Source organism: Cydia pomonella, chromosome 8 (genome assembly GCF_033807575.1).
Source record: "Cydia pomonella isolate Wapato2018A chromosome 8, ilCydPomo1, whole genome shotgun sequence".
Classification (NCBI taxonomy): domain Eukaryota; kingdom Metazoa; phylum Arthropoda; class Insecta; order Lepidoptera; family Tortricidae; genus Cydia; species Cydia pomonella.
The window spans coordinates 18,993,529-19,016,867 of record NC_084710.1 but is presented as its reverse complement, the minus strand read 5'-3'; the positions used below and the strand labels follow the sequence as shown (position 1 = coordinate 19,016,867).

At 38.2% G+C, this 23,339-nt stretch overlaps 1 protein-coding gene across 1 annotated transcript in view; it reads left to right on the top strand.

The window, feature by feature from the left end:
• Positions 1-23,339, top strand: part of LOC133520774 (PH and SEC7 domain-containing protein) — a 60,148-nt gene that overhangs the window by 20,527 nt on the left and 16,282 nt on the right. Inside the window, exons 2-4 of the mRNA XM_061855432.1 lie at positions 7,827-7,893; positions 10,204-10,257; positions 12,993-13,074. Coding sequence (XP_061711416.1) covers positions 7,827-7,893; positions 10,204-10,257; positions 12,993-13,074 — 203 coding nt within the window. The remainder of the gene's footprint in view (positions 1-7,826; positions 7,894-10,203; positions 10,258-12,992; positions 13,075-23,339) is intronic.

Sequence of the window (23,339 nt, the reverse complement as noted above, 5' to 3'; positions counted from 1 at the left end):
ACTGTTTAGCGAATACTGGCGAAACTGAGACCGCAGTCAGTATCAAAAGTAACGGATCAGATTACGCGTCAAAAGTAGTAAGTAGATACTTTTGACGCATTATCTGATCCGTTGATACCCTAATAATAACTTAATTAAGTAAGTAAGTAAATATTCTTTATTGTGCACCATACAGTTAAAAATAGACAGGATATGAAAAAAACACGTAAAAGTTAGCCAACAACAGGCGTTCTTATCGCTAAGAAGCGATCTCTTCCGGACAACCTTTGGGTAGCAGAAAACTATGAACTTACAATTGAACGGGTAGTGCCGATATACATATAATTCAACAAAATGAAGACGCAAACAATATAATACATACTAATAACATAAATACATACATGCATTATATATTATACAATCATAAATAAAGGCAAGTTAAGGCAGCGAAAGGTAATGAGTCTTCAAAAGATTTTTGAAAACGGGAAGGGATTTAGCACGTCTAATGTCTAATGGCAAAGCATTCCACAACCGAACAGCACGAAAAGAAAAAGAGTTGCTATAACATTTTGATGATGAAGATGGTGGAGCAAGGAGATGCTTCTCCGCACAGCGGACCGAGGAAAGATAGTTGAAACGCTTTTTAAGATATAAAGGGGTAGAGGGGTTGAAAAGAATGTTATAAAGAAGTACAAGAATATGAGAGTTACGGCGATGACGAATAGGGAGCCACTTGAGCTGGGTACGAAATTCAGAGACGTGGTCATATTTGCGTAATCCAAATATGAATCTTATACAGACGTTTTGAAGGCGCTCAAGTTTATTTAGCTGGTCCTCTGTAAGATCAAGATAGCAAATATCGGCATAATCCAATATAGGGAGAAGAAGAGATAGAGCGCGTAATTAAATGAGACTGTGATAGATACTTTTGAACGCGAACTGTAGATATAATATATAGTATTCCAGGGTGGCAGATACATTTGGCGCGTTGTTTCATCCGCTACTATTTATACTATATTACGAATCTCTAAGTCACCTTACACTGGATAGCTGCCGGTAACTCAACTCGCCTGTAGCACTCGTCGTGCATTTAATAATATAAATGTACTACAGAAATCTCTAGACCTAGTATCTCCTTTACTTAACGGACTTTTTCTAGTAGTCATTTAGTTTTTATTGCAGATATTTCTTATTGCATTTTTTTTGCTAGTAGCGCTTATTGACAACCTACAAAGTTCCTTGCCTGTGACGGAGATGTTTCACTTGCAAAGGGAACGGAATGAATTGCATCGCAATAGAAACATCATTTCTATAAAATGTATATTTTTGAATTGAATTTATATGGATTTATTGCAGCTTTACTATGTTTCTTCTCGTGTTGCTGGTTTCTGACTGTGCGGCAAGTAAAGTTTATTAAATTTATTTTAATGTCATTGGTGATTTAAAATACAACGATGTATAAATAATAAAAAAATTCACCCAAAAAATCAATGTGAAAAATAAACCAAGTTCTAGAGACCCAAAATGGATTTATTTGTAAATTAAAATTTAACTATAAGTATTGACAGTAAATTATAGTTTCTAATAAACTGCTACAGTTCCTAGTGTCCCCGTTTAGCTAAATAATACCTAACATCATATCTAGAAACCAGATCTTTATGACAAAGTAAAGATTTAGATTTATTTATTTCATAATACAGATTACATTATAAAGGCATGTCAATCTGCAAGAATTCATATTATGATCGTCAGAACAGATATACAAAAACATAATCAATAAAATATCAATTCGAAAATTAAATAATTACAGGATTCTAGTATTTTAAAATAAATAATGTCAAGATAGTATCTCCTGTAGAGGATCGTCCAAATCTATACATTGTTCATGAATTCATTAACAGAATACAACGGTCTATCCAACAAAAAATCTCTCAATCGGCGTTTGAATGTCTGATTACACAGTTCACTTCTTATATCGGCTGGAAGTCGTTCATAATATGTAGGTCCTATCACACAAGGATTTTTTTGAGCTAAGGCCATACGGCGGGGAACAGTTCTCAGCCGACCCGTCGAACGGACATTTATACCCTCAACATGAACGCGTTTGAAATCTGATATATTGTTTCTAACGAACATAATGATTTCAAAAATATATAAGGCAAAGTGCGTCATAATACGATGTTCTACAAACAGATCCCTACACGAATGTCTAGCATTCACTCCGGCCAGGATACGTAGTGCGCGTTTTTGAATAACTAAAACTCGTCTTGCATCTGTCGAGTTTTCCCATATTATCGTCCCGTAAGATATTAATGAGTGGAAATGCGCATAGTACACGGATCTTAAGGCGTCCCGAGATATAAGGGGTTTTAGTTTTCGCAGTGCAAAAACGGCACCACTCAATCTAGCGCAGAGTTTATCTACATGACTTTTCCAGTTTAAGTGGGAATCTATCATGAACTCTAGAAACCGCTTCTCATTACACAGTGCCATTGGGGTATTCGCAAAACAAAGAGGCACTTCAACGTGACGTCCTGAGAAAAGCATTATCTTAGACAAAGTAATACGAAAGACGTACATTATGATGTTAAAATTATGTCATTTTATTTAGTTTCCCCTTTACCTGTCCCTTTGTCTGTCGGTCTGTCCGTCTGTAATCAAATCTTGCAAGTTAAATTTGACCCATTTCTCGATTTACAATGAAGCTGAAAATGTTCATACTTATATGTAAGTTGAGTAACAATGCAATATTATGGTACCATCGAGCTGATCTGATGATGGAGACGGGAGGTGGACATTGGAACTCTGCGATAAATAGTTTGTTATGTTACGAAGGATAGGTAGGCGTTGGAGCTTGCTTAATTTAGGTGCCTTATTCGATACGACAGCGTGACAGCTCATGACGTCGCCACCATAATTATACCACGTGACGACCTGTCACTAACATTGAATAGGTCTCCAGGAATTTCTAAGGTTTAAATTAAACGTGGTTTTTGCAGTGACGTCTAGGATTTATTTTTAGGGTGCCTGTAGCTCGATCTTAATTACTACGACGGACGTGGGTAGATTGTCAGGTTACTTGGGTTCGCTTCTTCGGTCTAGACTCTAGGCTATAAACAGGAATAACTTAACAAGGCTTTTAATGACACGAAATTTTAGGGTTCTGTACTGTACTGAAACTAGTCAAAGAATGTTACCGCAATTATTAGGGATGCGGTGTCTGGATGCCTAGTTCATAATTATACTGGCCTGCCCGCGACTTTGTCTGCGTAGAATGATGATTTCCATGATAAAAAACTATCTTATGTTCTTCCCCGGGAGTCAAACTCCTCCTCCTTGCTTCGTTCTCTTCAGTGCTAAGGGTCGTACACACTACACACCTTACATCTCAGTCGGCTCTGCGGTGGAAGCGCGAAGACTTGAAGAGGTAGGTAACATACCTACAGTGTTACTTCCGCATTGTAGTTGGGATTCGATATTGTCAGCTTAATTTATTAAGTCATCTAGCTACGTGATATTTGTAACCATAGTATCCAAAGACACATACCTAATAATAAATATTGTCGGATTTTGAATAATAATGGTTTGTTTATCTAAGAAGGGTTTCCCCTGGTTAGGGTATCCGTCATGATCCACAACAGACAATACCTGGAAGAACAAGCAGTTAATTTAGTATTGAAACTATTAGGTACTGTACAACACATAATATTATAGTGGATTATAAAAAATGCGCTAAGCTAAAACATGCACAGTGGCCTATCGTTTGGATAATGTATGAAATTGCCAGAATGTCATAATTTACTTATGTAATTTCTTGAGCCCGACACGTGAACTCGCCTTTACTTACAAAACAAAGTATGAAATCACACCTGATGATTTCATTTTCCACGATATTATGTATAATTAGTTGTCATTTAGGGTCGCAAATTGATTTTAATTGTACTTGTTATCTACAATGATCGAAACTGTCGTATTGTTCACAGGGAGACAATTGTTGTTTTATTTCCATTTCCAGTTTTAACAGTTAACAAACTGGTATGGGAGTCGATAAGAGAGCTCGTGAAGTTAATATCGACTTATCGAGTTTATGCAGCAAACATGATGGATGCTATTATCCACGTAATACACTGGATGTCACTTATAACACCGCGCAATTGAAAGAGACAGACACTCATTATCAGGCTGCCCGTAGACTAGTGCGACCATCATCATCATATTCGTACGGAATTTGCATAAAATAAGTTATGTTCAACTGTTACTATCAAGTCGTTATCAACCGTACGCTATTTCTGTTATTATGATTAGTCATTTACGAATTAGGCGGCAAAACCAGAGACATCTGGTGCCAGATTTATTTTTCCGAACCGAATTTATTCAAAACAGTCTTAACTGTTTATAAAAAAAAAAACTAATTGATATTATTGAAATAGGTTTAGCTGAAAATAGAGTTATTTATTGTCAAAAGTGGCCCATGTTGCGTCTGCCGCTCTGTGTTATTGAATTTAAATATTGTTGTACTAGTGACATCGGTAACCTAATACTTCAACTAGATCGCTTTTCTGATCGAATTCATTCCTAAGCTCAATCCTTTAAACTAGAAACCTTCTGGGCCATACTGTGTGTAACTTTAATTATTACAATACAACTGTGTGATTAACCAACGAACTAGACACTCACATGTGTGAAAAAAGTAAACATCAATAACATGACCCTCGGCCAAGAGCACAACTAGATATAACAAGCCCGCCGACTAATTCATGCTTCCGCTTCGCCCTTCTCATCTAATTCATCTAAGCTCATCCATTAGGAGACCGTCTGATAAGAGTCAGTCGCGGATCGCGCCGACCGCGTCCGGTCGTGTTTAGAGGGCTCATGCTTATAACTGACGCAATCGTAAAATAGATGGGTGTAGGTACACTACAAGTCAAACGTTTGACAATTCTGACTGTGTAATAACTCCGAAATGATATGGTTTACGTGATACAATATATTGGTGTGCTGTGATGTAATAAAATCTGGGGGCATTGCCAGAGCTATTTCATTGTAAACTTTTAACTTGGATACTTTACTACAATATCTTGTTTCCTTCGTTTTTACGACCAATTACAAAAGTGGAAACAAATCAATCAATTATCGTGTTTGTGAAACAGTGCCGTTTACTGACAGTGATATGAGCAAGGATACGTTAGAGATTAGTGTAATCGACTGATGTGCAATGTGTAGTGTGTAAACAAATATTATGGAATTATTTCCTTGACCAGCTAGATCTCGTTCGCACTGGCACGCGTTTTAGTGCTCATCTGTGTAGGTGAACTCTAAAATACGTATTACTATACGTTATCGAATTTTAAATGTTTTGGCAAAGCCGCTTACACGCGTGTTTCCAAATAAGAATCTACCGAGGACTGCATTAAGAATTTACGTTTGATCTACGAGTAGGTTGTGGTGGAGTTGTTTTTGTTAATAATAGTATGCCGTAATGTAGAATTCTTTGGCCAAGAACATCACATTTATATCAATGGCATTGGCATCCTGTGTTGTGTGTATGAAAGTAGGAGTCCTTAGCTAGTATCCGCTCCTTAATAGATACTTATGCTAAACACAATATACAACTGTTACATAGACGTGACAGTGACAGTAGAACTATGTTTACACAATCCATGTGAGGTACGTGATATAACCCGACTCATTCTCATTATATTGTTACAAAGAGCTTCGTAGCCTTATGAGTTATAATCTAATAAGTTGATGCCCAGCTAAATCCCTAGTCCTAGTCCAGCTGATTACCTATACCAAAAATGTAGAAATAAATTAATCTCCGGTGATCAACGTGGATATGTTTTCCATTTAGATCACCCAGGGTAATCAGGCTATCGAGGCATAGTGTCTATATAGATTAAATGGGCACATGTCATTTTCGCCAAGTACAATCACCTAGGTAAAATCCACTCGTCTGATTCCATCACAAGCCGGACAAGCATTAGTAAAAGCAACCAATGGGTTATTAACTACATGCTGCAACCACCGTGTGTGTACTTTCGTGAAAAAGCGCTATGACCACTTGACCGTACTACCTTACCAAGGAATTTCATTTCCGTGGTACTTGTACCTTTTCACAGTGACAGTAATATGAGATCCCTAGTAATCCCTAGGTACCTTTCATATTGCCAATGACATGGCACAGTACCTTTACCATGAGTTGCTATCGAAAACATACCTTACGTTACTATACTCACTAGCGCGTTTCGAGAGCAAACGCGGTTCGAGTAGATTTCGAAACAACTGGTACCATGAGTCGTCAATTACTCATTTACAATACTTGCTAACGTAAGCTCGATTCACAATATTGGACTGGTTCAAAGCAGTTGTTACTTCTTCAATATAAACACTCATTGCTTCGTGGGAAAAATTGTGTGCCTTGCCAGTAATCCTTCTGAATAAAATAGTAATGCACACAAAACCTGCAAGAGTTACTTTGTTGGTAAATTACAAAATAACACTCATAAATGTCAAATAAAATGTATAAGTACCTGATACTTTTATGGAATACTTAACTTTGATTCCATTGACACTCTTAAAGAGTATTTCAAATTCGCATGATTTATTAACAAATAGCACATATCCTCAAAAGCTTCCGTGCTAAGCCTATATTCAATTATTCATTAATACAATTAATCTCACTTGTGTTGAAGTGGGTTTCTTAATATTTTTCTCATATCGGCTTGATTTTTTCCTTGTTCACGTCGTTAGCCTTCGCTAACATATCCCAAGCCAAATAATGCCTTGCTGACATTATTTACATAAATAATGATAATAAAATATACTATAACACGAATTCTAATATGTTTTAACGCTCCAATATGCCAGTGAAATAGATTACTACAGTCGATGACGGATTGCTCGATAGCGTATGTCAAAAATGTGACTCATGGTACCGATTTCTATAAGCAACAGCTACAAACGTCACTTGCTAGCGAGCTAGGTAAAATACCTATCGAAAAGTAATCGCTAGCGTTGAACTCATACTGCCGATGTTTAGTTCTATGAGTGACCGCCGACGGCGCTGTACTATTCTCCATACAAATCATTTACGCAGTCGCTAGCAGGTAACGTCATTATAAACTCATGGTAATGCTACAGAAGGCAACTTCCTTACCGTGTGTCTACTATCATTAGCCGCTACATATATGTCTACTCTTTCTAGAATTCGTTATATCTACATGGATTTCACTTTGTCCCGTGCTTGCAAATATCGCCACTGACCTCACGCTGTTACACTCATGTAGTCATGTTCCGAACTCAGCTAATGGACCATTATTGATCATCGGACACTGGAACGCCATTATGTGCTAAACGCAGTTCGCGCCCACTGGATACAGGCACCTATTTATAGAAAGGCGTATCGCCTATATAAAACTCCTTTATTTTGGTTAGCTATGTACCTACACTTGGCGACTTTAGCGTCTAAATAAATGCAACCTTTTTTAAATCGATTTACAAATAGAGTATCTATTTCTTATATCGGTAAATTGATACTTACTATAAAGAAAAACCCTAAAAATAATGTCGTATTTCGTATCCGTTTTATCTTATCGCGCAGCGCACCTGACGTAGTTTTGGCCTGCATCAACGTTTTGGGATTTTTGGGTATTTAATTGTTCTGTGTCCCATCGAAAAAAAAAGAGAGTCCTTCCCCGGGCCTCAAATTATCTCCATAGCAAATTTCATCTAAATATATTCAGCGGTTTAAGCGTGTAGAAGTAACAGACAGACAGACAGAATTAATTTCCAATTAGTAGAGATTAACAATAAGACGCAGTAGTAAGATCCAAATGTTTTATTTACAGGTGGAGGCTGGAGACGTATTGCTCAAGGTCAATGGGACTGACGTGAACCGGTTCACCACACGAGAAGGTACGGAATTCGCGACCACGCACTCACCCGTCCATTCTTGACCGTTGGTAGACCTTGTGCCCTTGACATAAGGCTTACGAATGGTCAATTGTGATGGTACGTTCAATTGTCGATGTTTATTGTTTCATGAACGGCCACTGTGACAAAAGTCCTAAGAATTTGCACTAGAATAACCGATTTACCGACTGGTTTTTAGTATCTAACATCGATTTTTAAATCTGGGTAGTTGGTTGATATGGTTTAAATGGTTAAGTTAGTTAAAAAGTTAGTAAAGCAAACTTAGATCAAAGTAGAGTAAAAGCAACCTTATAGTCGTCACATCCCCCCCACTCTCCTATTAACACATTTAGATTTGAGCTTAAAATAAAATATTGATGAAGGGGCGTTAATTTTATGGTTGGGTTAACTCTACTGTCATCCTTAAACTCCTTAATTATGGATGTAAATTAAAAAAAATTTAGATGTGCATACATATACATAGGTGTATTTCGTATGATAGAAATATCGTAATCGCGAAATATATGCGAATAAATTGCACACCACCCCCTTTCACGACGTCGGTCGCGATGGTCATTTTTAGTTCGTTAATATTATTTTCACTCTCGTTATCATTGATCCAAACGTGAACTGTAATTATCTGTCTCGAATAGCTTGGTGAATAAAAGATCAAATGTAAGCGTTATCTGTGGATTGGTTGTTACGATCGCATGGCGGGAACTGGCTCACGCGAGTGCCTCATTCACATTTTAGAGGGCTCGTGTTATTACCATCACTTGCCAAACGTAGGCGATCGTTGGCTTTAAGTAGATGAACCAGTATAATATTCATGACAAGACATGACATAGCTATCGCTAGCGATAAAATCGAGTCAATAGGAGCGTATCATGAAAGGGTCTTAGAAGGGAAAAAGTATGGTGGTCAATTTTACGATGACAATAAAGAGGCTATAGAGGAATTAGGAAGTCTACTGTTAAGAATATTGGGGAGAAGTTAAGGGTTACAACAAACCTAAATTTTATGTAAAAAAGCACATTATAAAAATGAACTCTTTGTTTTCTGCTTGCTTTTCTTGTACACACACAAACATTTCTTAAATAATATTAATAAAGCACTGTCAGATATTTTGCGCGCTTCGTGTGCAATATTTACAGGTGACATTACAAGACAAAGCTCTTAGTGCAACTCACGACCCCTATACGTGTGTATTTTTGATATAACTGCAAACTTAAACTAGACGTTGGTTTTAGTGCTATAAAACGATTCTGAACAATTTTTTAAGTTTAGTACTAACTGCCAGAGCATGATTAATTTTTGTAGTTTTTCGAGCAGCATTATATTTCGTACATCGCGTCATTAACTCATTAATTACAACGTTTTAAGTAGAGTACAAAGTAGTGATACATTGATTGCTGAATTCTTTTATAAAAATACACGCTGTATAGTAAATGGGCCCACTGATTGCCAGTTCGCCGGACGATACCGGCCTGTCAGTTATTCGAGATTGACAGCTTTTGTGAAGAATGTCAGTTCTTCATTATATTATAGCTGGTATCGTCCGGCGCATTATTGAGTGGGCTCCTTAAGAGTTGTGTTTTATTTTTCTCGATCTCACACTTACGGCAGTTCACCTGAGGCTAATACTCGCCTACTAATAAACGAAGACAAACCAGGCACGTCCTAACCTAACTTTAACAACTCATTTACAGTCTGACCTCTTGCGAAATTGATTTCCTTCTCTCTTATCTTATCAAGATCCTGACATGCGAGGATACTATCTCTATTGTTCGCTCGAATTTATTCCATTTTCTTTGGCGTCGCACTTAAATAAAATCATTACGAATATAATGGTTGCCCTTTTATCATTTATCGTGTTGTGTCACTCTCGCACGTCACTGATGATTAAAGCGCGACAATCTTAGACCCCCGAGGGTTTAGAGTTAGATAACGAATAACTCTGCAACGATTTTGACAGCACAGACTGTGCAAGTGTTATTTATACGTCATAATTTCATAGAAATATGACGTTTTCAATAACACTTGCACTTGTTATCTGGCTCTCTGTCACTATGCAAGAGCGATAGAGAAGCAAACAAGGAATATTTCAAGTTTCGATGTTTCGCGGTCACATACCATCGGGGTAAAATAAAATACGTCTTTACAGACACTCATAGGATTGTCAACTTAGGTTATTTTCTTTGTATAAAATTCCCAATTTAGGAAATAGTAAAGTGGGCCAAACATTAACACCAGCTGATTTAATCTAACTTCATAATACCAGCCTTAGCATGCTCCTGTTATTGATTGTTGCAGTTTTAAAATGTTTGCGACTATCGTCGGATCCCGTCACTTTAAGACTGAAAAAGGGTGAGTTAATAACAAGAATAATGTATTACTTGGTGGGGGTGGGTGACCTATGACATACGATGGACCAGAGACGAGTAAATAAAGAGACTGCAAACGAAGTTTCATCTTCCGAAACAATTTCGAGTTGCATGGCGTTAATTTAAACAAGGTTCAAGACCCATATATTTGGTATGGTGTTTTAATCTCAATTTGTATTATAATATAATGCCATCCATATACCTCGATCAGTCTTATAAATACATGCATGACATTATGTAATGACATACAAAACTTTACATTGGAACATTTGGGACCCCGTTAAAGTAACGTCATTTACAACAATGATGAGCACCAATAAACTTTGTTTCTCAACTCAACACCATTTGACTCAGCACACTCTTTGCACTAAACGCTAAATTTCATCCCACTTTTGCTCCGAATTAGTTAGAACTCAAACGGATCCACTAAAGACCTTATCGAATAAACTTTTTAAATAAATTTACTAGTACTCACCGATTGATTTCTGAACTTTTAGGGCGCGTCAATTTTAAGGTGCATCCACACCACAGTTAACGTTTGTGGAGCAACACTATGCTATAGTCTGTAACTAGGTAGGTTACCTAATGCTACCGTGTTCCACCACTGTCGAACACGGTAAGGCCGGGGTCGTTTTCACCCGCCGCCCGCGGCCGACAGCGGCCCGCCGCCCACGGCGTCTGAATGGTATGTTCGGGGGGACGCCGCACGCGGTGGGCGAAAACGACCACTCCCGAGCATTCCCGAACATACCATTCAGACGCCGTGGGCGGCGGGCCGCTGTCGGCCGCGGGCGGCGGGTGAAAACGACCCCGGCCTAACATTGGTATCACTATGCTCTACAAAAGTTAACTACGGTGTGGATGCACCTCTTATTCGGTTGCCGTATATACCGCGGTAGACGTGTTCCGTAACACAAATCGCTGTAGAGTCTGTGCGGAAACAGAAGAGTCGTGGAATGTATAGGAACCAATACATTCTATGACTTTTCTCTTTCCGCACAAACTATTAATCTTGAACGGATTGCAACGATTAGCGTGTCTATAACAATGTTATACGACGCAATTTGTGTAAAAATTACAGCACTACAGTTTTAACCCTTTACTACTGCATGTTATATAAATGACTTGTTTAAATTAGATCTTTAATAGCAATCAATAAAGTTGAATTAATGACTGCTATAGTGCTTCGTATACCTACACTAAAGGATTAAGTGATTTCGAAAAAGCTGTTAGTCACGATCAACTCAATTCAGCAGGCTTAGATTGGCGGCCTTTGTCACGATAAAATAAAGACGTATTTAGACACGAAATTACCTTGTTTTTACGGTACCAGCAGTCTTTATTATCTACTCGTCTCTCGTAAGGCATCCGAGCCGGCATTGGGTTATAAAACTCTTACAGTATTCCCCAGCGGCCGTAGTAAGCCGCAACAAATAATGCGATATGTGGACTAGTTTACGTGGCTCGCGGGATCCCAACATGTAGGGTTACCAGATGATAATATGACAAATACAGACAATGTACCTCTTAAAAACTACTAGGACCACATAATTTCCCGACGTGAACGGCTTGTTCAGATTGCTGTAGATTGCGCGCTTTGCTTGAGTTGCATTTATTATGCGCGCAATCTGTAGTAAACGTGCGCCACTTTCGCAAAAGACACGCTTCATTCTTCGTGTGCGAATCACGCGCAAGGCCGTCACCAGATCCCATTTCCTGGACGTTATTAGACTTGTGCGCTGTCATGGAAAACTACAATTGGCTATACATATATTGTATATTCTTAGACTAATAATATGAGGGTAATACTGTTTAATAAATGGGCTCCTGAAACTGAATGATAGAGATTTACGCATCTTCTTGTTTTCAACAGCGAATTCGATTTTTCGCATGCTCTAACTGAGGAACGGGCTTAAATAAAGCATCCACATTTTAACCTTAACAATAATTAAACCTAAAATAATTTCTATATTTGTTCAATATTGTGATATTACTATAATAGTTCTACCGGAGATCTAAATCCCCAAAATATCTCGAAAAACCCCAATGTCTGGTAACCCTACAGACTCGGTATAACACTCGTTCACAGTGGCTTTGTTCCCTTTAATAATGTAATTTTCCGATGCTGTTGCCTGATATGATTTACTTTGCTTATGTGCTAACCTCTTGTCGATATTTAAGTACGTTCTCATGACAAACTTTGAACGTATCTTCGCGTTGACAACAACTATAAGGCCAAAATGCAATAGATAAATTTGTAATCTTTGGAAATTAATGTCAATAGTCACATTGGTTGCGTTTGTATGCTTGGTTTAACGCGCGTTCAACGCATGTCATGTAAAATTCATGTGTTCATGTCATTGCCTTGGCTTCTGGTTGAGGTCAGACGCTAGGCACAGCGTCAGGTTGCTATCGTGTGACGCTACACGCAGCTTATAGCGTCAACCAGAAACCAAAGCCTTAGGCCGCGGACTGGACGGAAGCGGCAAATCAAGGCCTTGTTTGCCACTAGTCGCGCCGCGCGACGTTTGCGCCCAGGGGCCCATTTCTCGAACGGTTTTAGTCTAATATTAACACATACTAATGTTGCTATGGTAACCCACTCGATTTGACAGTTCATGGAGTAAAAATATTAGTCTAATACCGTTGGAGAAATAGGCCCCACTCCGCGGCCTAAGTATTAGATATGAACAATGCGAGAGTGTATTAATGTTGCAGACCCACAGATCAAAGCGAACGTGAGGCGGTACTTGTCGTCCGGCGAGCGGCGGACGAGTGGACCGCGAACGAATCACGATAAGTGAGTTTTTATATGTATTATACATAGTTAATGGCTGGGCCACGAAACGACCCGCCAAGCGAATTCGTTGAGCCCTGATATTCGCACTGAAAAACAAATGAGGGCCGTCCGTCAGCGCCAAGCGAATTCGTATTTTTTTTGTTGTTGTTTTTGTTTTGTTCTCGATCAAGCACATAATAGCGAGCAATTATTTCACAGAATACGTATAAATTTTATTTTAATATGCCAGTCGCTGTCATTCCAGCGCTGACGCTGAGAGAGTAATAACTAATTGTGTCTGACGCCACCAGATAGACAGAATGCATCTATATTATATTGGAGCTAAAACCAGACGGCATAACAACACTAGCGCCAGGTGCTTGCATTATCTAACTAAATGAGCTGACTTAATGACTATATACCTAACAGCTCTAAACAGTTTTTTTTTTATAGAAATGTTTAATTGTACCTACATATGCCAATTCAAACATGCATTTGTCATAAAACCGATATCTAAATGATATCATTTAGTTATCATTCGTGCGTTCATTTCGCTCAGCCTTGGCCGTACGTGTATTAGCGCAAGCGAGACGCACGGGCGAATGAGAACAAAATGACATAATTTAGATATTGTTTTGGTGTTAAGTGTAAGTTTGAATCGGCCTCCTACATATTTATACAAGGGCCAGTAGGTCGCTGCAGTTAGTCTGCAGTTGCGTTTACATTATGTAATTTGAAAGACTATCCTCTCCCGCGGGTCTCAGCCGCGGTATGCTCAAGCGTTATTCCAACTGCTGACCAAGCTCAATAGTCTAACAACAGTAGCAACTCTAATACGCAGACTGTCCGACAAAACGGCGCGGTCTCCAATATGGTACCTATATAATATTGTAAAGGTGCGTTCTCGAAAACGAGTATAATTTACCACCAGTTTAAAACCAGTTTGCGTGCGGTTTCTGTGACGGTCTTCACATTAAATTCGTATCCGGACGTCGCTCCGGTGTAAGAGCATGCTATGCACACTTGAGCGGTGCATAGCGCTGTCTCGCTCATAAACCGGTACGGCGTGCTCCGCATCAGTGTGATAACCGTGTATACCATCTAAGCGCCACTCACAAGCAAGACACCCATATATACCCTCAAGCCCGCGCACTTTAACCCGATGCACTCAGAACGCGCGTATTGTTCGAGTTCCACTAATTAAGCCCGCAAACATCGACCCCTCGGCAACGAAACCCACGCTCCGAATGTGAACGCTCGACGCTGACGCCGACCGCTATACATTGGTTTTGGTTACAGCAGTGGGCGTCAAGCGTACGCGCTCGGAGCGTGCGTTCCGTGGCCCTCGAGTTATAGCCTACTAACGCTGCGCGCGTACAGTGCAATTCACAAATGACGCGTTCGAGACGCATTTGCCACATGTTTAAAAATCTCGTAGTCCTATATTCACTGGTTCGTCTTAGTGCTCGTCTCGCTTGCTATAAATAAGTAATGGATGGAGCTGTCTGGTCCAATTTTACTTGAATATGCACTGTCGGGATAGTCGAGATCCGAATATTTTGCAATGCTGCGGTTTGTTTGCCTTTATACTTTAGTAGATTGGTACTATGTTTGAACGCAGTCGTAATTAAGAATAGAGCAATAGAGTAATTTAGTATTGTCGCATCTCTATGACTAGGTACTTGAAATTTTACGACTCTATCTAACTAACATAAGAAAAATGCTCTATGCATAAATATCAATCAATAAATTAGTAAGATTCATGTTATTGGAGTTACGTCAACTCTGTTTTCTTTCGAGAACTACCTCGCCTCGTTAACAAGCATCAGTTACATAACTAGATTAAAATTGCAACTTGACAAAGTCATGTTTGTTTTTATGTTATGTTTATTATGAATCTATGGAAAAATTGAGTTAACAGACACATGGGGCTGGCCCTTGAGGGCTAGAGACGATTGTAAGTATTTATTTTATAATTCGTCTTTGACGATTTCGTGTCAATATGTATGAATAGTGTCATGTCAAATAACCAAATTTATTGTCATATGTCGCTATTGGGAACGCATTTAATCAAAATAAAATTATTGATATACGGAAATACAAATAAAAATTCGCCCCTACCGGTCATCACAAACGGGACACCCCTAGTGAGTATCTGTCTGATTGATTCGTGCTAACAGCAACAAAGACCATGCGTAAACCTTACGTCTTTGCAATAAAGATCACTTATTGTCAATTACAGCAAGCAAACATACTCGTAGAAGACGAATTAGTTACCATAATTCCCTTCCCCTAACCGAACGCCAGCTGATTTCCTGCGATACGCCATTAGGACCATGTGGCGCGCCCTCGTGCCGCGATAGGGTTGTGTTTTATCTGTACCGATAAAGTTATCCCTCGTTTAGTAATGACTGTATATTTATAGATGTCGCATCATAACAGATAAGTCTTGAGAGCTGTCTTTTCATTACATTTTATGACCGAAAAGGGTTAATTAGGGTCAAGGTAAAAGGACAGGACAGGACAGGGGAGGGTTAGGTGGACTAAAGTGTTAACGGAATGGTGGCCGCTTTCGGATGAAAGAAGCCCCTGGCGGCCGTTGGCTCGTTGGGTGGACGACATTCGGAAAATTGCGGGACACTTCTGGATGCGATTAGTTCAGGATCGGGACAAGTGGCGTACTGGAAGAGAGGCCTATGCTCAGCAGTCGGCGATAAAAGGCTGATATGATGATGATGAGGGTAAAAGGAATATAGTTTATTTTAACCAAAGCAAGCGCCACGTAGCCCACCGCGATAGGCTTACGTTTTGTCTATAGCGATAAAATTAACCTCCGTTTACTAATGATTGAGTATTTGTAGATATTGCGTCGTGACAGATAAGTAGTGAGAGCTATAATTTCCATAAATTTAAAAACCCAAAAGTTACTAAAAGGGTAACTGCCTAAAGCAAGATGCTTAAACCATTTTTGCTTGTTTAGAGAAATGCGCGTTTTACCAGAGATAAGACCTAGCTAGATCGATTTTTTGCCCCCGAAAACCCCCATATAGCAAATTACATCGAAATCGTTAGAGCCGTTTCTGAGATCCCCGAAATATATAAATATATATATACAAGAATTGCTCGTTCAAAGGTATAAGATATGTATATTTTGCATATATCTTTACATTATCTCAGGTACAACATAGAAAACTACACTTACGTTAGTTCTCTTCTCCTGAACTGCTAGGTCTTGTACATATTTCTAAATTAAGTCGTTGCATTTGTCCCATTATTGCGATAGCTCTGCTGACCCATTTTAATAAATGTTGTCCTTAAATAAATCCATTTGTACGTAATATATTATCATATATTACATTAACTACAATTGCAGATATAAATTTCACAGTAATTCGCAGCACGTTGCATTCATAAATATTATAAAATAAGCCTAATACCAATAACTTATACAGTATATGATGTCGACCTAGATTCCTGGATTGAACTGGGTGACACTCTATTTTCATCACGGGAGAAACATAGAAATGTCTAAGGCGTTTCCTTTTATAGAGAACTGCACTTTGCTAGAAAATGTAATATCCTGTTTCCTTGAAATGGTTTCCCTAAGAGAAAATTTAGAATTTCCGTTAAATATTAGTACCTGTATGGCTTCGGACGTTTTTATTAGGCGCCATGTTGAACACGCTTACGAAAACGAGAATCCTTCTAAATTCCATTATTAAACTTGATAAACAGCTCAGGGGCGCCAAGACACTTGAGTACAATTAATACATAGGAATAGGGGTGAAATGCGTGTTGTGGAGTTTGAATTAGAGCGATATTAACGAGTTTTACGCGAAATAATTTGTTGCGGTCCAAGGCTAGTCGCATAGAATATACAGGACGTCCCAAGACTATGGGACATCAAGGAAAAGTACCTTAAATATCGTAGATAGGATATTTTGCTGAAAGAAGACTTTATGTTATTTTTGAAAGTAAGTAATTCTGCATTTAAAGATTTTCTAAGAATTACTTGCTTCGTCTGGGAATCGAACCGACTTAAATGTGAAAAAAAATCCCCCCTTTTTTATGATGCCAATCGAAAGAATGGACAAAAAATAATAATTCTTCTTAAGTAACATAGTATTTTAAAAGAAAGGAACAACTTAAAATGTTTGAGTCAAATTTCAAGAAAATTATTAAGTCAGTTCGATTCCCAGATGAAGCAAGTCATTCTTAGAAAATCTTTAAATGCAGTATTACTGACTTTTAAAAATAACGTAGTCTTCTTTCAGCAAAATTTCCTATCGACGATATTTAGGTACTTTCCCTTGATGTCCCATAGTCTTGGGACGCCCTGTATAATAGTCGGAAAGCTAACCTCGGAACCTGTACCTAACACAATTTTTAACACTTTTGTTGATATTCTACTCTGGCCTCCACCTTTAAGCCCTCGAACATCGGAACGCGGATCCGCATACGAGGAAACTATTTGAAGAAAATAATAATCCCGGCACACGAGAGGTTAAACAGCTGCCACGTTCCCGGATCTAGTAACAAGGATAGTATGTCACACTAACGAGAGGGCTTTCGTTGCTCTATAATATTTCGTAGGTCTTCTTAAACCATAAGTACCTAATAATTTACTTGGTGACTCACGTGCCGTTACTCATATAGTCAGCAGTCCTATAAATCGCCGTAGCAACCCTAATGTAATCTACTGGTACTCGCACTAACTCGGCGCGGGTCAGTTACGATAATGCATATGACGTGTCAACTCATTCCACCGTACTTATTACAAGTCACATATTTTATGCAGTAATATGAAAGTTGAAAGGGTCCTAAAAGAAATATCTCCGATTAAATGAAAAAAACAAGCGTACTTACACTTATGTAGTCATATATGCAACATGCTCGACACATTAATGTCAGTCGTGTATAAACGCAAAAAGCAAGCTCTTTTACAACTGTCACTTTTTAGACGTTTAGACGCTTATAGTAGTAGGTATCGCGTGCGTTTACTATTATATCGGATTATATCTCGTAATGGAGATCGCAACCAAGCGTGACAACCCTAACTTTATTAGGGTTAACACCGACACTCGCGAGCAAACGTTTCGTGTGGTACTGTAAATTGACCCGTGAATAACTTGTCAACATTGACGTTTAGAATGAGTGCCAATGAGTCAATGCGGTAAGAAAGTGACAAAATAGGTAGCATGTTTACCTCTAAGTTCACATTACAAATCATTTACGGTTGTTTCCATATACCATTCTGATTGTATCTTGTCATGGCAACCAAGCGTCACAACCCTAATTTTATTAGGATTAATACCAACACTTGCGAGCAGATATTTCGTACGATATTAATTGACCCGCGGATGACGTATCCACACTGACGTTTGTAGTGCCAATGAGTCAAATGCGGTAACGGAGAGACAAAATAGGAAACACGTTTACTTCTGAGTTCGCTTTGCAAAACATTTGCGGTTGTTCACGTATACCACCTGATTCTGTTGTGTCATGGAGATGGCAACCAATCCTTTATTAGGGTTAACACCGACACTAGCAAGCCGATGTTTCGTATTGATTCTGAAAGACGTGTGAGTGCTAATTAATGTCAAATGCGATAAAGAATTAAGTGACAAAGTAGGTAACACGTCTACTTCTGGGTTCATCTTAAAACACTTGCCGTTGATTAAAACAAGTAATATTACTTTGCTAATCCGCGAGAAAATAACGTGTTAGTCAATCAGTGCTAACCCGTTATACTTACTTGCGTATTTTTACATGCAGTTAATGTTCCCACCCTCCCACCGCAAAAATAAATACGCAAATAAATATAACAACCCACCACCAAAAGTACAAAACTCGACACGTGTTTCGCCTCTCTACGAGGCATCCTCAGGAGATGTTGACGGTATGACACCCGACAACTGACTCAGTCAGTGGGTCAGTTGTCGGGTGTTTAATGTTTATATTACTATTTACGGACGCGGCTATTAAGCACATCGATTGTAACGTAACCGACTAATTAATAACATCCCAGCGTTAACGGAGTATAAATATGGTTATTCTATGTATCTGTCTACTGCATTTAATACACTCAGGAAAACGTCAATTCAGGCGTAACAGCTCATTGAAGCCTGACGCTACGTCAATAATGGGGTTCTGTTGACGTCTTACGGGCATAAGGTAAAATTAATAAGGTAAATTATACCTAATAAATACAAAATTATATTAGTAGTAGTGACTTAGCCTGCGCTTCGCACGGATCCTGTGAGTGCGTACAATAATATAATTTATTACTTCGTTTTTTGGAAATCAAAGTGGGCATAGAATTCTGAGAAGCTTTTAGAAGGCCTGAATAGTCAGAAGTGAATAATTTGATCTCAAAATATAGGTTAGTACCTACGCAGTTGCATATGGTTATAAGGGGCAACTCACTCAGCAAGTTAAAATAATCCAAGTACCATACCACTGCGAACTAGACTGTAAAGTTACAGTTGCCCCATATGACCAAAATTGGGTTTTGTACCAATTTTACCAAATTACCACTACAGCCATACCAAATACCACAAAGATATGGATTTTCAATCGAAGAGTTGTAAGGACTGAAAAAATCGTGCCCCGAATTGACAGTTAAGCCGATAGCCCTTCACGGCGTCATAATAATATGTTTTGTGATAACTGTAGGCTTAATTAATTTTGTATTGAGCAGACATGTCTGCAAACGATTCCATAAAGCTTAGATAATACGTCGTATATTATTATAATTTACGGTAGATATAACTGGATGCCGCATATGATGGAAATATTCGCTGTCCTCGATAAAAGTGTCGGTAACTCAGTTGGCATAGCGATGGGCTAGTGATCTACAGTTGCCAGTTGGAGCCTGTGACGAGCACGAGACAGTGGATTTTTACAATTTTATTTAGGCTTAGCTTCACAGCGACAGTTTCTCGCGTGCGAGACAGACAACCCGTCTTTTTTTAAATGTATTAATTAGAAAGTGACGGGCAGTTTATCTCGCGCGCAAGATACTGTAGAGGTGCACTCGTGCTAAGTCTACTGGATTTATCAAACATCAACTTTTGACAATCAGTTACGTAAAGCCACATACGTGAGTATATCATCTTGTAACCTCTTTTTCAGGTCAGAAATGTCACTCTCGTCATTCATTTCAAACTCCAACACCATTCTGGCACCCTGTTATTACGAATGAGTATAAGGTTATTTGTATCAATTTGGCCCAATCTTGATCGGCATCTGTAATTGAGTTATGTAAGGTGGTCAAAAGCGCGGGTCGCACGCGAGCTGGCCATTACCTTATTGGCCGAGCTCGTTCATAGACGTACGAATATTACGAATGTAATGATATGACGATGTTTTAAGGTTGTCGAATTCAAGGTGCTAGTGCGAATATCGAATACTAACAGATTTTTTCTGAATATACTGAATATATTTTATTCGAAATGTATTGTAAAAAGTTAAATGTAGCACGGAAATATTGTTTTCACCACACCAACTGGTAAAGGCCCTCTTGATTGTTGAAAAACTAATGAGAAAGTTGCATTATATCCACATGTGGGGCAAAGTAAGATGCAAATTTTGAGTTGTTTCCTTATGTTAGCTGGTAGAATTGACTTTTAAATTATGATTTTGAATAAAAAAAAATATTACGTTAATTTGGATTAGATTTGTTTTTTTTTTTGGAATTTCATAGTAAGTATTTTGTGTATCACTCGGAGGCAAAGTTTGTTTAACCCTCGTGTCTTAAACCCTCGCGACGCTCAAGATTCCACTTCTCGAACCACTCGTTACGCTCGTGCATCAATTTTGGAATGTTTCGCGTATCAATATTATCGCGTATATCAACAGCACGAGCGGTTAAACAACTTTGCCCCCTTGTAAAATAAAAACTATTTATGTGTTAGCGCCTGTAAAATATCAGATTTGGCTTACATGAAAATGAAATATACTTTTCAGGGAAACATCAAATACCATTCCATTAGTTAAAACGTAACCATTGAAATGAACGTTAAAATGTCAACACACTAAATAATGTTCGGTAAACACCGTCGATTGGAGGTAAATAATAAATCACTCGATACTGTGGTGATTTGATTGAACTTCACTGGGACGCCGCTTTATTCAACTTTATCGATTATTTATCTAATCAGCTCTATTCCCTTAGGTAAGCGAGTAATCAAATCGATTAGAACTACCTTAAATTAAAGTATACTCCCGTATACGGTATACTTTAGTTCCTAAACATACAGTCTACTGCATAAAGTTGCGATCAGATAGGTATTCACCCATGGTATGGTATAAGTGAGCTCTAGACGCATTCTTGTATTTTTATTATTACCAGCTTTTTACAAGCTTTTATTTATCTTGCCCTGTTAGTATGTTTGTTAATTAGTGTGGGTCAAATCTTGAAAGCTAAATTTAACCCACTATCCGATTTCCGATTGAACTGAAATTTTGCATACATATGTAAATCGGATGACATTGCAATTTTATGATGACATGAAGCTGATGATGATGATGGAGACAGGAGGTTGTGTTTGGGGTTTTTAGAATTGTCTCGATGAGTTTTTGTTGCCCGGGGTAAGAAAAGTCAACGACAAAAGCTTGTACCAAAAATGACTATTTTTGCCAAAAACTTATTTGCACTTGAATTTCATAATTCATTTTGAGTTTCAAGTTCGAGCTAAGTGTAATTTTGTGAGCAATTTCGATAATTATTATTTTGTCGATTTTTTTTTATGTTTGTTAGTCAATAATATACTTACTACCTTATCAATAATAATATACTTCGTTGCAACCAAGTGTTCCACGACACTTATTTCTCAAAACCGTTGAATTTTTAGGGTCACCAATCTACCCGAACCTAACCCAATGGTGAAAAAAATTTACGGGTTTTGAAAAAAAAGAAACTCGTTCGCTCAAATGAAAATTCGACAAATGAAACGTCGAGCAAACTTATTTCGAAATTGAGATATGTTTCCCTACCAAGTCTACGTTTCCGTTTTGCGACGAATCGTAAAGCGTTTGACGTTGACTGTCAGTTTTGTGACTGCCAACCGGCAATCCATACTTCATAAGTAGACTAATAACTAATATTATACTTGCGCAAGTATGTGTTTCGCTTTCATGGTCTAGCGATTCGACAATGCAGTTGCATCAGGTGAAGTAAACAGTTTTTTGATTCATTTAGCCGATTTTATTACTTACTTATTGTTTAATTTTATTATCAATCAATGCAAAAAAACTAAGAACTGGTTTTTAACTAATGCCGCTATAACTGCTTCATTCATTCATTCCCTTAAAATTTGGCTTACATCAAATTTATGATGATTTTACGACTATCAAAAGTGAGCATGACGTTCTTCGGTAGTTGCTTTTAGTAAAGTGATACCTGGACTTTTCACACAGCCTCGATGGATTGCCGAGTGTTGACTAAGGAATGGTTAAAAACGTTTCTAGATTAATTCTTCTTTAGCGACATACTTCTACGTTATTAAATTCCAGTGCATAATCTAATAAGCTACCAATATCTTTAAAGAACATTGATAAATAATGAGCAAAAAATGAAAATGAAAATTAGAAGTCAGGTCATGCAGGTTAACTAAAATTTAGAATAACGTTAAGTCCTTAAATCTTTAACGATATACTTGATAAGAAGACTCGATATACTGGGTAAGATAGCATAACCCCCCTATCTAGATACAACCTTCTTAGATGTCAGGTACATGCTTGTACCTATTTACAAGGATACCTTTTTTTCCATACATATATATTATTCTCCTGAAACGCAATTTTGGACTTGTGCAACGGCTGTAAATTAGCGTAACGAATGACAATCAATATGTGAATGATTTCGTGGAACTCGCCGTAAACGTTGTGCTAAGTAATTTATCGTCTAGACTGCTAAATAAGCTGAAACTACCGACTCCATTGTTTGCTACTTACATTTTAAACGTGCATTCATTTCACATATTAAAAACTGCGCTGGCATAATTATTTAAGTTACTTTGAGGGGCTTGTACTTACGACTAGGTAGCTATATTGCTTACATACGCTGAAAATAAATGCAAACTTAGTTTCAACATCAGTCAAAACTTCTCGGAGCACTTTACGGGAAAACACGTGACGTGCCCCACTTGAGGCAAAATCAGGCGCGGCCGCAATGCCTCGGACGAGATACATCTACACAGATCGAGCGGCTTTCCTTACGAGGCTATACATTTTGGTGTGATTCTAAGCTATCCTAACATACGAAAATATCGCCCATGTCAGCA